Source organism: Protopterus annectens, chromosome 12.part0 (genome assembly GCF_019279795.1).
Source record: "Protopterus annectens isolate FY-2018-M chromosome 12.part0, PAN1.0, whole genome shotgun sequence".
NCBI classification, from domain to species: Eukaryota; Metazoa; Chordata; order Ceratodontiformes; family Protopteridae; genus Protopterus; species Protopterus annectens.
Window position 1 is genome coordinate 777,652,480 of NC_056746.1, and position 17,444 is coordinate 777,669,923.

General features: G+C 41.8%; 1 protein-coding gene across 2 annotated transcripts in view; it reads right to left on the reverse strand.

The window, feature by feature from the left end:
* The window catches only part of COG7 (component of oligomeric golgi complex 7), a 4,201,489-nt gene that overhangs the window by 628,395 nt on the left and 3,555,650 nt on the right, over window positions 1–17,444 (reverse strand). For both annotated transcript variants that reach the window (XM_044089821.1, XM_044089822.1), the window contains exon 15: window positions 17,026–17,140. In XM_044089821.1, the coding sequence (XP_043945756.1) occupies window positions 17,026–17,140 (115 nt within the window). The remainder of the gene's footprint in view (window positions 1–17,025; window positions 17,141–17,444) is intronic.

The following is a 17,444-nucleotide window of genomic DNA, read 5'->3' on the forward strand; positions in this document are numbered from 1 at the left end:
ACATTCCCTCTGGCTACATGAAGAGGGATAACGACGGAACTCTGAGTATGTCTTCATGGCTGGAAAGAAACTATTCCTGAGCTGTACCTTTCTGTCACAGAATGACGTTATACAATAAGGAAAATATTAACTTTTAGAAACAGATTAGTTACTGGTGTCATTCTGAGGGGTCCAAAATATATCAGCCTGGAGAAAGATGTAAGACAGTCCCTACTGCATCAACAGGAATGGTCTGCATATCTTACTTGCAAAGAATTTCTCTACTCTGTAATGCTTTTTTTTTTAGGCAGTGTTGATCTACTTACACTACCAGATTAGTTGATATGAATTAAAATCTGCCAAATACCAAGGCTATCACCCTAAATAAGAGAATGCCCTTCTTCAAGGCCTTCCTAACTCTGGAAAAATGCACATATTTGTGCAACCTGGTACCAGAACACTGACAGCACTCCCTCTACACCAGGCTAGTCTGCCTACCACTTGTTTAGTCCTGGATGTGTTGACTGTAGTAACACTGGTGGCAGCATCAAAAACAAGATCAGCTCCAATCAACCAGAACAAAGCTCTGAAACTACTCCATATATTAATATCAGTAAACAAGACCTCATACCATATTGTGGCCAGCTACAGGACCCTGTCAATGGCACCTACAAAACATATCTTAATAAAACAAAACTCCCTCCACATTAACCCACACATTATCTTTCTAGTAGATTCTACCACTCCTTAAATTGGTAGATCTATAGCTTTGTACTATGCTAAGTGCTTCTTTGACTTTATCAATGCAGACTCCCTTGATCAACTAGCACCCTCTCCAACTACAAACACCAACGTACTTGATATTGTCCTAACACACAAAGCCCTGTCTACTTCTCACCCAGTACTATTTCTTCACTTGTCAAAACAATTTGATTCATAGCATGGTCCCAGTACAACTCAAATGTCAATCCAGCCATCTCTATAGACCTCTCTAAGGCCAGCATCCTTTAGCACAATGATGATTTGAGATGATTCCACAGTGCCCCACCTCCTGTTGACTATATCGCAAATAGCATCACATGTACCCAAAGTCTATACTCTCACATAAATGCCTGCATAGACTCTTATGTTTCTGTTCACCATAAATGCAACACCAACTTTAGAAACAAATTTCTCTGGTGTAACTCAGCTATAAACACACACTACAATAAAAAAAACAGAAAAAGCTCATACCCTTAAAGAACAGAACACTCAGACTGTAATTGTTTACTTCAAAAGGATTAACAAAAAAACTCAGGAGAAAGATCAAACCCTGCAGAGTAATTATAAACTAAATTTGCTATGTCAGCAAAGAGCAATGACAAGCCATTTTGATATTATGTAACATCAGAAATAATACCAAACATTTCAAGCTTCCCCGTATGAACCAATAAGTAATTGGCCATGGTAAAAATGTCTGGAAGAGAGATTTCTGAAAAAAATCAGCATCCTACAATGAGTTGTTGGCCATGTGACTGCAAAATATGGAGCAGCTGGCAATCTAAATGGAAAGGGTTTGGTTGCTAAGTGCTAACTAACCCTAACAATTCGCTCAATGTGGTAAAGGAAATGAAAAACTGCTCTATCTTTGTGATCATCAGTATGTTTCAGGCTGAACCTGAGTAAGCAAACCACACATTTCTTGTGAAAGGTTCTGTTTCCTTTAGCTTTTTCTTTCACATAAATTGGGGATAAATGCATTTTGTGTAAATGCAATTGATTCACCAGTTTCTGAAGAACAGTGGAACTGAGCTAAGGGACACACAGTCTTTGTGAAAGACCAGCTAAGTTTTTCCTAAAGATAAAGAGCCTGAAACTCTTAAGACCTGTGTGTATGGGTAATGTATCTAAGAAAAATATCGTTCAACAATTGAATTTCAATAGATGCCAAACTGGCAGGGTTGAATGGGGAAAGGACAGGCATGTCAACATGTAAATAAAAACCTTAAGAAGCAAAAAGCTTTTTAAAGGAGAAAGTACAGTTGTGCACACTTACCATAAATGTAGATGTTCGAGTGTATTCACTGTCGCACTCATTACATTTGGGTAATCTGCTGGCAGGTTGCCCTCAGTCGGCCTGAATTCCAAAGTCTTGGGTCCTGCGTCGGTTGTTTTCTCTTCCATGACGTCAGGTCGTCAGAGGTATAAAACATGCAGCCGACGCCATTTTCTTTAGTTTTTCTTGCCCCCGATGTCAGGTGCCCCCAAAAAGGTAGCAATATTATATAAATAAATATAAATATACATGCATCAATATAAACTTTACCTTCATCTACAAGCAAATACACCACATAGGTTGTAGAAGATAGAGAAGGAAAGATAAACTTTAGAATGACAGGGGGACGGCAGGAGGGAATACACTCGCACATCTACATTTAAGGTAAGTGTACACAACTGTACTATGTTCTTTGTGTTTCACTGTTGCAGTCATTACATTTGGGTAGAATCCCAAAGCTATGGTTGGGAGGCTGGGCTAAACAGCATTAGGTGCAGCTATAAGGCCCTGCAGCACTGCAGTGGCAAAGCCTGCCCTGGACTTAGAGTACAGAGGCAAATGGTAATGCTTTGTAAAGGTGTGAACAGAACTCCAAGTAGCAGCCTCTAGAATGTCCTTGGTTGGTACGCCTCTGAGAAAGGCTGCTGTAGTAGCTGCAGCTCTGGTGGAGTGAGACCTAATGCCCTTGGGCACAGGTTTGCCATGGTGTAAGTAGCAGAAATGGATGCAAAGGCTTATCCACTTTGAAATTTTCTGCTTTGGAATCGCCTTTCCTTCTGATCCTGCAGCATATAACACTAGTAATTGCTCAGTTTTTCTTAGAGCTTTAGTTCTGCTCAAGTAGACTCTTAGCTGTCTGTGTACGTCCAAGGAATGCAGAATTCTCTCCCCTTTGTTCTGCGGATTTGGATAAAAAAGTTGGCAGGTGAATTAAGAGCCACACTGGAAACGACCTTAGGCATAAAAGTAGGATTTGTCCTCAGACACACCCTGTCTGGGTAAAATATGATAAAAGGTTCTACAGCCATGAGGGCGTGCAGCTCTGAAACTCTTCTCGCTGAAGTAATTGCTAGTAGCAGAGTTGTCTTCCATGATAAGAACTTTATATCAGCGGTAGTAGCTGGTTCAAATGGAGGTAGGGTGAGCTTTTCCAACACATAATTGAGGTCCCATGCAGGTAATGGTGATCTTCTAGGAGGCCTTAAATTTTTGGCACCTCTAAGACACTGCTTTAGTAAAGGATGAGAAAAGATTGGTGGCTCTGTATTGTAATGAGCCAAAATGGCAGAGGCATGGATTTTGATTGATGAGAAAGATAAGCCTTTGTCAAGCATCTCAGTTAAGTATTGTAATATCTGAGGGATACGTGGTTCAGCTGCATCAGTTCCTTGTGCTCGATTCCAAGCACAAAATCTCTTCCATTTGTCAGCATAAGATTTTCTAGTACTAGACCTTCTGGCTTCCAAAATGACATCCATCACAGCTTTACTGAGAGGTGTCGCTTGTATGATCACCGGATTAGCCATGCTGCCAGGTTCAGCGTCTGTAGTTGATTGTGTAGGATCTGATTGTTTTGCTGGGACAGTAGTTGTGGTTTTTGAGGCAAGGCAGAATCTTTTCAGTTGATAATTTTGAGGAGAGGCAAATAGATCTATGTTTGGGCTCCCCCATTTCTCTGTTATCATGCTGAAGACTTGTGGATCCATAAGGTTTCTGCTTAAATCGTCTGCCAGAGTGTTTTGTTTTCCTGACAGGAATTGAGCTTGAAGCTGTATTTGGTAGGTCAAAGTTGTGTTCCACAATGTCATGGCTAATCTGCAAAGGGGGTATGAGTGTGTGCCCCCTTGCTTGTTTATATACCACATGACTGTGGTGTTGTCCGTCTTTATCAGTAGTTGTCCTGGATGAAGTAAGTCCTTGAAGGCTGTTAGGGCATTTTGAACAGCTAGTATCTCCTTCTGGTCGATATGTAGATGTATTTGATTTGGTGCCCATATGCCCTGAATGCATCTTCCTGCCATGTGGGTCCCCCAGGCATAATCTGATGCGTCTGTTGTTAAGGTTTGGCTGGCAGGGGGTAGAGTGAAGGGCCGTCCCATGTTTTGGTGACAGGCCTTTACCCACCATAGAAACTCCTGTTGCAGGCAGGGAATGAGAGGAATCATTGTTTCCAGACTGTGTGAGTGTTGACTCCATAAACTTTTTAGGTACCATTGAAGTTTTCTCATATGCAGTCTTGCATATGGAATTAGTGGGATGCAGGATGCCATGAAGCCCAGAGCCTGCAGAATTTGTCTTGCAGAAGACTGGGTTTTTGTTGCCATCAGTTTGAAGTAAGTAGTCAGTTGCCTTTGTTTGTCTGGCGTGAGGTAAGCCATCTGGGCAGTTGTATTCAAGCTTGCACCCAGGAATGTTATCTTTTGAGTGGGTACCAGTTGGGATTTCTTTTCATTTATTGTGTACCCTAGGCATGTTAGAAGCCTTTTCACAAATGCCAGCTGTCGTTCTCTGCTTGAATGAGACAGTCATCCAAGTAATTTATTTATTTATTTATTTTATTTATTTTACATTTGTTGACCGGGCTAGTCTAACTGGATATATGTCCATTTTCAGTAGAGGCCCAGGGAGAAAAGCTCCAAGCACTAGCAGTGACAAAGAATACAGCATTTAGTAAATAGTCAAGTAACAGTACATTGTCTGTGTTGGCAAGAACAAAAATAGTAATAATTAATTTAGTAGGTTGAAGTTAATATCAATAAGAGAGAGATAAACAAAGACAATATATATATATTACAAAGTAAGCATCAAAGAATAGTATGGAAGAGAAGTGTAGAGAGAGCAAGAAGGGGAATAAGATGTCAGTCAGGGTCAGAGCATGGACAAAGCCAGTGAGATTTAAGATGTTCTTTAAGATGTTTTTTTAAAAAGGAAAGTTGAAGCAAGGGTGGATAGTTCAGTAGGAAGCTGGTTCCAGTTTTTACCTACTGTGTTGGAGAAAAGTGAGTCCCCCAGCTTTGTTTTTTGACTTAGCAGTGGCAACAAGGAGCTTGTTTGCTGAGCGTAGTGTTTCAAGATTTTTGTATGGTGTGATCAGATTAGTGAGGATAGGGGTATTGTTAGGGTGATAAAGGATCTTTTGGGTGATAACTAGTTGTTGACAGAGTAGTTGATTTTGCAGTTCTAGCCATCCCAGCTGTTTAAGGTTGAGACAGTGATGAGTTCTAAATGGGGTACCAGTGGCAAATCTGGCTATATTATTATAACTGGTGGAAAGTTTGGTAAGGTTGTTCTTAGATAGATTGGTGTATATCGCAGAAGCAAAGAACAGGGTAGAGATTAGATGGGTCTGGGCAATAGTCATTCTGGCTGATGGGGTGAGGAAGGGTTTGATTCTGTAAAGGGTGCCTAGTTTTTTGTTAACAGACTTTATTGTAGAACTAATGTGGTCATCATAGCTAAGGTTGTTATCAATTGTTACTCCTAGTAGACGGGTTGTTGTGTCAGGGGTTATGTTAGTACCATTGTTTGAGGGATTTGTAAAGTACAGTTGAGGTGATTTTAGAGTTGGAGCAAAGAGCAGTAATTTTGTTTTTTTTGGGGTTCAGGAGGAGGCAGTGTTGTGTAAACCAATTTTCAACACTGTTGAATACAGTTTGACTGAGGGATTGGAGAGAGGCTATAGTCTTGGCTGAACAAATTAAAGTGGAGTCACCTGCATATTGTATGCAGGTGGCTTGAGGAATTTGGGTATGTAGATCGTTAATAAATAATGAAAAGAGTAGGGATCCTAAGATGGAGCCTTGGGGTACTCCAATATTCACTGGGAGGGATGTAGAAAGATTATTATCCCAAAGTACTGCTTGCTGTCTGTTTTCCAGGTAGGACTTAAACCATTGTAATGCTTGTGGGTCAAGTGACTGGGCTTTTAGTATGTTTATAAGTATATTGTGGTTTACCATATCAAAGGCTTTTGAAAGGTCAATAAATAGTGCAGAGGAGAAAGTGTTATTGTTACATTTTAGTTTATGGAGTCAGAAAAGGACAACAGGGCAGTGGTTGTGCTATGGAATGGCCTGAAGCCATGTTGGCAGTTGCAAGTAGGTTATTTTGGAGGAGGGGGTCAAGTAGTTGTCTGTGAATGCATTTTTCCATTATCTTAGCTATTGGAGAGAGTAAGGCAATAGGCCGAAAGTTGGTGAGTTCAGTAGATGACCCACCTTTATGTAATGGGATGATGTGGGATACTTTCCATATGGCAGGAATTTTGCTTTCTAAAATAGTTCTATTGATAAGGATGGAGAGATGGGGTAGGCTATGGCTTTTGCAGCAATTTGCAGGTATTCAGCTGGCAGACAGTCAGCAGATGTGGTGCAAGGTTTTAGTTTTTGAATGAGATTACAGATTAGGGATGTAGGTACAGGTTGTATCTGAAAGGTGGGAGAAGGAGTCCTAGTGGAATTTAATGGGCAAGTGGTCATAGGTGGCAGAGTATTGGCTAGGGTTTGAATGGCTTCAGTAAAGTAGGTATTAAAGGTGCTGGGAATCTGGTTGGAGTTATTATGGCTGAATCCTGCTGGGGCAGGAGTTGAAGAGTGTCCTGGCTGAAGATGTTTGTTTATACTTGTCCAGAATTTTTGTGGATTTTGTGGATGGGTTTGTTGGAGATGAATGAAATACTCTTTTTTGTCTCTAAGAATAGCTTTCTTGGTGGCATTTCTTAACTGTTTAAAGTAAAGGTGATCTGATGAACATTTGGAGGCTCTCCATTTTGCCCAGATTTTATTTCTAAGGAGGATGTTTTGCCTAGTTTGTTTTGTGAGCCAGGGGGCAATTTTGGTTTTAATGCGTGAAGAGCGATAGAGGGCGTGGAAGTCTAGGATTTGAAGAAATTTAGTGTTGAAAAAGGTCAATGCTTCATCAAATTGAAGATGAGACATTGGTGACCAGTCACATGCTTTCAGTTCATTTCGGAAGCTGTCTGGATTAAAAAACTTTTTGGAGCATGAGGTTTTAAAGTTGTTACTAGTTGGGATATGAACTCTTTGTTTTATAATGTAGGTTAGCATGTGATCACTGATATCGTCAGGAAGGGTTCCTGATTTATAGGTATCAAGGTGGTTGTTGATAAGTATCCAGTCTAGGATGGTTGCTTTACTGCTTGGCTTATGGATTCTAGTTGGAGTAGTTATAATTTGTGAGAATCCATAGAGATTTATGTGGTTAGTTGGATTAGGGGAACTGCAGGTAACCCAGTCTATATTAAAGTCACCTAATAATATGGTCTCCTGAGGTAGATGGGTAGAGAGGTAACTAAGTATGTTTTCAAGAGTATTTGTATTATTTCCAGGGGGGAGATATGCGCAAATTAGATAGATTGATTTGGAGTTGTTGATTTGAAGTTTGGCAGTAAGGGTTTCTTAAGTGGTGTCTGGAGGTAGGAGTATATTGAAGGGTGATACTTGGAGTTTAGATTTAGAAGTAAGGATATATTTGTATACTTCTTTGTCTGCAAAATGCAATCAATGGTGCCAGGCACTTTGTAAAGACTCTGGGAGCAGTAGATAAGCCAAAGGGCAGTGCAGAGAATTTGTAATGCATCAAGCCAGCCTTGAATCTGAGGTATCTTCTGCACTACTGTCTTATTGGGACATGCAGGTATGCCTCTTTTAGGTCTAAAGTCACCAGCCATGCATTCTTGCCCAGCATGGGCAGAAGCTGCTGCAAAGTGAGCATTTTGAATTTTGGAATGTCCAGGTATGGGTTCAAAATCGATAAATCCAGTATTGGCCTCCAGGCCTTGTCCTTTTTGGGTACCAAGAACAGTCTTGAGTAAAAAACTTGTCCTTTTACCTGTTCTGGTACTGTCTGAATGGCCCCCATATCAATGAGGGATGTAACCTGTTTCTGTGCCTCTGCCCATTGATTTTTTGGCAGATCTGGCCAACCATTTGTCATTGGCAGAGTGTGGAAATGGAATCTGTATCCCTGTGATACGATGTTTAGTACCCACTTGTCCTGGGTTATTAACTGCCAATTTTGAGCAAAAAGTGCTAATTTTCCCCCTATGGGTGCTGCCAAACGATAAGTGCTTGGTGTAGGCAGAGGGAAGTCATTGGGATTGCTTTCTGTAGGTTTGCGCTTTATCTCCTCCAGATTTGGAGGTGGATGCGCCCCATTGCTTTGACCTGTATGATTCTTGAGCCTGGTACCTGAAACCCTTAGGGCATCTTGATTTGCCCCTTTGAGCTCTGTCTGACACAGGAAAGGACCAATTTTTGTAGGTCAGTGTCTACTGAATCTTGGTGGCTGCACTTGTAAGAAATCTTTAACAGTTTGCATAGACTTAGCTTTGTCTTCCATTTTCTTTAAAACCTCTTTTGCCTTAATACCAAACAGAGAATCATGCTGTAAAGGTGCATCTAGCAATTTAGCTTTAACATGATCCGGCAAATTTGTTCCTTTAACCAGGCATGCCTCCTAATTACAGATCCAGTAACTGCGGCCCTGCAGGAGGCCTCTAAAGAATCAAAACCACATTGCAAAGTATGCTTTCCAACTTGTTCAGCTGCATGCAATAATTCCTGCAATTCTTTATTTTCTGCACATTCTTAAATTAACATTTTCTGTTTCGGCAATCCCATAACATGTTGGTACTTAAGCATATGAAATTGACAATTCAAGGCCCTGATTGCCAAGGTTGCAGATATATAAACCTTTTTTCCTCATCTGTTCAGTGCCCTAGAATCTCTGCCAGAGGGGGTAGGGTTCTTTGCTGTTGAGGCCTTAACTCCCTTTGGACCCTGTGAAATAGTTTCAGGATCAGCAGCAGGGTTTCTAAATAAAAATTTATGTGAGTCGGGGACTCTGTAATACCTGTCTGGCTTACTGGGAACCGGAGGTAAGGAGTCAGGGGTCAAGCTTGACTCCGAAAACACATCATCCACAATGTCTAAAACAGGGGGAATAGCTAAAGGCTTATGTTGGGGTAGAAGGAGGAAATTCCTGAGCCTCTTTTTTGATTCTGAGAAGTCTTGACTCTCCCAGTGAAAATGCTCCCTCCAAGTATGCAAGGTGTCTCCAAATGAATAATCCTCAGGAGGAGATGCAGATGGAATAGACTCCTCAGCATCAGAATCCTCACAGGGAGATATAGATAATTCCTGATCAGAAGAGGAATCAGAAGAAATAGCAACCTGATCTGAAGATTCATAATCAGTGTCTTGCCTAGGCCTCTTATCTGGAGGGGGATGGGTACCCCTGATCAAGGTAATAAGGTCTTCAGCCATTATGATCATCTCCTTTTTAGGCATAGAGGCCTGTGCACGTGGCTCATGTGTCAGTTTTTTAGGTTTAGAAGTTGCTTTTGTCTTTGGTTTTGCAGCTGTCGTCGGTTTGATGTACATATATTGAGGTCTGAATACAGCCTCAGAAGCCGGTGCCTGCTCAATGGCTCTGGACCCATCCGAGGGAGATACATCCGTCGGTCCAATACTTTTAGTATCTTGTGGCATGCCAGACTCCACATGGGTGTCGGTAGAGGCCTGCGACTCAAAGGTAGCGGGTATCAGGGGCTACGAAGGAGCCTCACTGAGAACCGGCGACTAGCTTAGGAGAAGCTTCTTCGTCGGTTTTGGATCTCGACTGCCTTTCTCTGTCCTTTTCTTTGCATTTGTTATGTACTCTGGCAGTTGGATTGCTATCCGATGACATTTCTGGGTAATTAAATCTGTTTCCAAAATACTTTGATGCAAAAATATACCAACGCTTAATAGTGCGTTGATTAAATCTAGCACAAAACCGACAGCCAGGCTCATTGTGATCAGGGTCTAGGCAAGGAATACAGCATAAATGGAAATCCTTATGAGGTATTTGCTTCCCACAAGTAATACAATTATTAACTTTTTCTGACATTGGTAAAAAGCAAGAAAAAAGTTTCCCCAATGGGGAACTTAGCTTTAGTGAAGACTTCGGTTCTGAAACTCAAACTCAAATATTTCAGTAGTCGGCCAACCGGCACTTGCAAAACGCTACTGCTTCGGGCACCACGTGGCAAGAAAGACTAAAGAAAATGGTGTCGGCTGCATGTTTTATACCCCTGACGACTTGACGTCATGGAAGAGAAGACAACAACCGACGCAGGAACTAAGACTTTGAAATTCAGGCCGACTGAGGGCAACCTGCCAGCAGATTACCCAAATGTAATGACTGCAACAGTGAAAAATGAAGAACATCAGAGATTTTCCACTCCTTTACGAAACTGCTTGACCAGCCAGCGATGAACCACAGTCATGCCTTATTTTCTATAAGGTTATGATGCACAAAACTGGCCAGCAAAAGCACACTGATATACGGAATAAATTTACCCACACTACTTCAGAAGCACCTGCTTGCTGATCACATGAGGCAGTTTAAGATAACCTCCACTGAAAAGGAGAAACACTTCCCCATATTACAATAAATCTGCCAACACCATCACCTTCTAACAGCTTCAGTTTCAGTTATGACGCCCCGAGACGACCAGAGAATCTAAACCAGAAACTATGCTCAGGGGTGGAGCTGAAACTAAATTTAGTTAATGAAGGTTTTCCAGTCTTGTACTGAGAAAGCTTCCTATATGGCCAGAAAACTGAGGGCTTGAAATCACACCCTATTCATATTCTCTGAATTGTGTTATTACATATGGAAATCACAGAAAATGGTAGGTAAGAGGTAAAGGTGACTCTAATAAAAGAAAAGAGAACATGACCACCACCAGCTCTTCTTTCCCCTGCTATAATAAACACAAAAGGAGAAAGTAGGGAGGGCAGAGTTCTTTTGTGTGATAAACAATTCAATCTCCAGTATTTTCTACTCCTGGAATACTTTAAACAGATATGACTCAAATCCGGGTCTATATTAAAATCCCGAAAGAGCTTAACAGCGAATGTATGTACATCGACACATAAAGGTCGATGTACATAAACAGCGAAACATGTAATCGGTGAAAATCACAATGCCGGACGTGTTACATTAAGCAAGAGTGCCTCACAGGTATGTTCAAACTAACATAAAAAAATGAAATTAACCCACTGTTGCAGGGGGGCAAGCCCCCCCTGCACCCCCCATACTATCTCTACTTAAATACACCAACTCCAAGACCGCACTACAGTGGGGAAAAGGATATATTTCCTTATCCCCAAGATCACGCACTCAGCGTTGTGATTTTCGCCATTTACGTGTTTCAATGTTTTTGTACATCGACCTTTATGTGCCGATGTATATATTTTCACTGTTAAGGCCTTTTGGGGTTTTAATATAGACCCCTCAAATCCTTATCACCAGGATGAGAGCACAGGAATGGATCACAAATTCTGCCAGCATATTCACTTATTTTACAGCATGAACTGTTCAGAAAGTGACACCACTCTCTATGGCTCACTGTTAAACACATACAATCTCTTCACAGATAAGACATTACACAACTAGCTATGGACAGGAGAAATCAATACACCTGGCAGATATGAAGAAACTCAATAAGTGAGAGGAACACTGGCAGCCCAGGTTCGAAGTCAAAAACTATACAAAGGAGAAATTTGACACTAGGAGGATTTCCATTCTAATGAGGCACTTTTAGAAAGAGTAAAAAGAGAAATTAACTACAATGACACCCATGAATAAACTGTACCATGCTACACAATGCAACAAAGCAGTAGGTAAGGCAAAGTAGTATTACGATGCCCGTCCACAGCTATAAAGTTAGTAAGCACAAATATCACATTTCTGCATTTAACATGTTACTTAAGCTGCACTGTAAGTGATGCATCATCTCTGTGGAAGGGAACCCAGGAAGCAGTGAAAATGAGCAGCAGAATGAAATTGCTTACAAGAACAGCTGGAAGGACCTTGACATGTATGAGGCAGAGTAAGAGCAGCCTATGTTCTGGACATATAGCATCATACAGAGCAGGTAAAATGCAAATTCATAGACTATTACTAGCTTAATGACCCTGGGGGGCCTTTCTAAGCCTAGCCAAGTTTCCTCAAAAGAATAATGATGCCCTGTACCAAATAGGACACTGACAGCAAGGCATTTAAAAGTTAGCTCTGTCCACAATGGACATGGATGCCAGGCCTGGTGTAAACTTCCTATTCCCCATCCACTGGTATAGATTGTGCTTAAACTCCGCTTCACATGGATACAAAGCCTGTTCCATAGGGGGGCCAGTCTCTGGGACACATCTCGTGTCTCTCCAGCATGTTCTGTTTAAGTTGCAGATAAAATTCAAATCCTTAGACCTTGTATTTCTGATACTCTTTGATTTACGAATATGTAGGAGATTCATAAGAGTGGGGTTTGTGGATACCTTGTAAGCCAGGCATAGATCACCCCTCAGCAATCTACAGGAGACTGAGTAAAGGGAAAGGGCTTTAAGGCACTCTGCATAAGGCAAGTTTGCTATGCCCTGTATTCTTTTTGTAAGGAACCTCTGAGGTCACTCTAGTTGCTGCAAATGGAAGGACCTAACTGGTTAGAGGGGGGACATGGCTGGCTAACAGCATGACATAGCTGCAGAACTGACACCACAAAGAAGTACTTTGTTAAACATGAAGAGGAGGATCATGGAATTTCATACTTCTAGGGATACAGAACTGTGAAACAAAGGAGTACAGAACTCCATGATCCTCCTCTGCATGTTTTGTGAAGTACTTCTTTGTGGTGGGAGTTCTGCAACATCATCATACAGTTTGCCAGCCATGTCCCCCCTAACCTATGTCCTTCCATTTGCATTTTATCTGCTCTGTATTATGCTATAGGTCCAGAACTTAGGCTGTCTTACTCTGCACCTTAAAGTTCACATGTCACATACTTCTTGGACTACAGAACTGTGAAACACAGGAAAGACTGAAAAGGGAGAAGGACATATAACCAAATGAAAAAGAGAAGGGGAGGACAGACTAAATAAAAACAGAAACGAAAAAGGACTAAGAGCATCATTTTGTGAGCCTGTCTGTTTGTAGCTCAGATGACAGCAGCCCTCTGCTGTCATTCAAAATGAATGTTAACTGCTCAGTTTATCAAGAAACTACTGTTACTTCAATACTAATGACGTGTTAAAAATGAAGGCCAGCAAGTAATACAACTGCCCTAAATAAATCCTTATAATGACGCCACTAGCACATTCCCGTTAATTAGTACAGCAGCCTGATTAACAGACCAGAAGATGAGCACTAGCCATAAAGACAAGCATTATCATCATCATGCCCCCCCTTTCCCATTTTCTACATGAGGTTGGAGTGTCGTGTCACCATCTCTCCCTATTCAATGCCACTCTCCTACCTTCCTCAACACTCATGCCTAACTGTCACAGGTCTTCTCTCAAACAATCCATCCACCTCTTTCCTGGACTCCCTTCATTTCCTCTTACCTTCTTCCTGTTTGTCCCAAATCATCTTTACAAGATTGTCTTCTTTCTTGCAAATATGCCCGAACCACCATAATCTGATCTCTTTGACCTTTTCTGCAAGTGGAGCTACTTTGGCTCTTATGCCCTCATTCCTTCATCTGTCCCACAGTGTGCAGCCTACCACCTGTCTCAGGCACTTCATCTCCAACAGCTCTAGCTTCCTCAACTGCTCTGCCTTTACTGCCCAGGTTTCTGTACCAAGCAGTAATACTGGTTGCACCGCTGTTTTGTACACCTTACTTTTCAGCTTTTTTGGTATTGTTCTGTCATAAACTACCCTGGCACTCTGTGCCAGTTGGCTACATCACCTCTGATTCTAGCTTTAACCTCCTTATTCAGACTTTCTTTCTCCTCAACTACTCCTCTCAGATACTTGAAGCTGTTAATCTGTCCCACTATTTTCCCTTTTAAATCAGTTTTCAGCTTCTTCTGATTTCCCTTATTGGTCGCCATTACAACTGTGTTAGCTGTACTCAGTTTCACCCCATGTGCCTTCAGTTTTGCATTACATTCTCCTACCCTGTGCTGAAGTTCTTGCCCAGAGTCTGCCTGTAATGGCACACTGTCTGCATACAGCAGTTTTGTTGGTTTCTCCCCTCTAACCTGTTTGCTAATGTAATCATCCATCACTAGTATGAACAGCAGTGGTCTCAGAGCTGAACCCTAACGCACACCCACTCCATGTGGGAACCCCTCTGTATGAATGAACACTATTCAAACATGAGTCACTGGTTCCTTTCCACATAGCTTGCACTAATTCTACCAATGCCTCTGGGACAATGAACCACTGCAGGACTACCCGAATCAGCTTTCTTGGAACCTTGTCATATGCTTCCTCCAAGTCTAGGAATATCCAGATGGACTCTCTCCTCATTTCTAGCTTCTTTTCAAGTATCTGCCTCACTGTAAACATCAGGTTAATTGCGCTCCATCCTGGTCTGAATCCAAACTCATTTCCAATTTTAGTATTTACTGCTCTGCTTACTTGTTTACCAATCACCCTCTCCAGAACTTTCATGCAGTGACAAGAGTCTGATACCTCTAAACTGCTCAAAGTTGTGAACAGCACCTTTGTTCTTCAACACTGGCACTAGTATGCTTATTCTCCCAGTCATCTGGGATTCATCTTTTTCTCCATACTATGAGCACCCTCAGAAGCTTGTGTCCCCTTATCTCACATAACATCTTGATTATATCTGCTGTGACCTCATCTCAGCCTGCTGCTTTCCCTGACTTCATTTTCCTTAGTGCTGTTCTTACTTCTTCTACGATGGGCTCCTCCTCTTCTCTCACAGTAAGCTGTGTCTGGGTCAGTACAGCTTCTGTGGGGTCTTCTTCATTCAAAAGCTGCTGGAAATACTCCTTTCATGTGCCATCCACTGAGTCACTTTCCAGAAGCTGGTTGAGTGCCTATGATGCCTTGTTCTTTGCTACTGCAACTCCTCTCTTAGGTTCTTTGTTAGCCAACTAATACTCTTTCCTAGCCTGGTCTTCCCTTTCTATCTCTCACATTTCCATGCACTCCTTAATCCTTTTTGTGATGACCTGGACTTCTGTATTCCACCAACAGCTTTCCTTGTGTACCTTACTGCCATACATAGCTCAACCGGACATCCGTTCTGCAGCCCTTACACATAATGCTTTGAGGCACTGCCATTCTTCTTCAACTCTAAATATTTCCTTTTCTTCTTAAGGTGCTAGAGCCCTGAGTAATTCCTTGAACTGTTGTGCTTTCTCTCGAGTCAACTTCCAGGTCTTACACCTGGTCTCTGTTGACCTTAGAGCCTTCTCTGACCACTGTTTACAGTTGATTGTGGCAACCAGTGGTTTATGCTGTGGGCCAAACTGTTTCATTGGGGATGACTTTGCAATCACTGATTCTACCCAACTGCCCTTTTCTTACTAGGAGGAAGTTTACCTGAGTTGCATGTTGACCACTCCTGTATGTGATCTTCTGGCTATCTCTTTCTGAGCCATGTGCTGGCTACCAACAACAAACCATTTGACAGACAGAAGTCTAGAATGGCCTCTCCTCCTTTATTCCTGTTGGAATCCACGTGGACCCAGGCAATCCTCATATCCTGTTTTGTCTGTCCTAATATGTGTATTCAGATGACCCATTATCAACACCAGTTCCTGTTGTCCAGCTTTATCTAGCAGGTCCAGCAAATGTTGTCTGAACTCTTTTCCTCACTATCACAATCCTGCTGTGGGGCACAGGTTGAGATTATGAATACCGCTCTGCCACTACAGTGGAGTCTGATTGCCATGAGTCTGTGACTAATTCCGATGACATCCCTCATATCTTCTTAAGCCACTCCCTCACCAAAATTCGAGCACCATTTCTAGTCTGTCCTCTTCCTGGGTAGTAGACTCTGGAACCCAAACCAAATAGCTTTGCTGCACTGCAATTCCACCTTGGCTCCTGGATACACTGAATGTCCAGCTTCCTTCTTACCATCATGTCATCCACTTCTAGGCCTTGTCCTGTCAGTGAACCTACACTGAGTGTGTCAATTCTTAGTTCATGTTTAGCAGTTTGATTGGTTTTATGTCCAGCTTTTTGCTCAATAGAGCTATCCTAGGTAACCCAAACTGGATAACTGGACACCAGCCAGCAAGTAGCTTACAGACTCAATGATGCTGGGCTTTATGGCAGGCACACAACTGGCCAAAAGGGTTATATACATCCCTCCCACTGTTAGCATGGGTCACTGGTATAAGTCAGAGTAGGCCGGATCCTCAACCCACTTATCAATGGAAAATACACATGCCCATTTTGGTGACATTACTCAACATGACTAGATCACCTGAAGCAATATTTTTACATTCTCAAGTGGCTGCCCCTGCCATGGGCACAATATCTGTGTTCTCCTATCTTCAGGATACTGTGCACCACAAGAGATGCTCAAAGCAGTGGGTCTATACAACACTTCCCCCTACAGGACACCACCTAGAGTCTGTGCAACTGTCCACAGTTCAAATCTTAGGTGGTTGTTGTCTTTCGGATTTTCCCGGTTAGGGGTCGCCACAGCGGAACTCTGGTCCGCTAATGATTGGCAGTAGATTTTCACAAACGCCGAGGTGCCAGCTCGACATCCAACCTTCAACAAAGGCACGCCCATTTACGCATGTCTTTCGAACGCCCACCCAACCGCGGGAGGACATGCAGACTCCACACAAAAGGCACTCCCCGCACTCCAGCTGAGAATCGAACGGGAAAACCTCTTGCTGTGAGGCAACAACGCTACCGCTGCACTACCGCGGAAGTACACACAGTTCAATTCTTAGGTGAGTTTGAGAAACCCCAAAGAGATTCCAAACAGGCATTAGTCAGAGGTCAAAATCTAACCTTGTTTATGGGAGGCAAAGACTTTAACCATTATGCCAACTGGTCAGTGCATTCACAAGCATTAATACCCCCCAAAATAAGTTGCAATGGCAAGACCAATAAGTTAATGCAGGTAACCATTAAGTTATAAAAACAGTTTCCAAGCATAGTCTGAATTAGAAAGCTATTCCACTTTATAAATGGTACAAATGGATGACAAAAAGCTTAGTTCATACCTTGTTCAGGTGGAAATGGAAGCTTTCCAGCATGCAGTGCCAGCTCTAAGGCAGCATCTTCCTGAGTTACAAATGGTTCAAGATGAAGAGGAAGGGACATTATATATTGCCCAATCTTAAAAATAAAACAAGCATAAAATATTTTTTTTAAATAAAGGTAAAGTAATAGCAGCTAAATCTGTGTGAAACAAGTTAAAATTTCTGCATACTGGGTATAGAATACACAGACACATTCACAGCTCATTCATCTTTTTTCCTATTAAACAAAAAACATCTGTATTAAATTATCATGTGTGACAATCATACACACACACACACACATATATATATATATATATATATATATATATATATATATATATATATGAAAATAAACCATATACATTGACATACTTGTTTTGCAAACATACATCACAAAC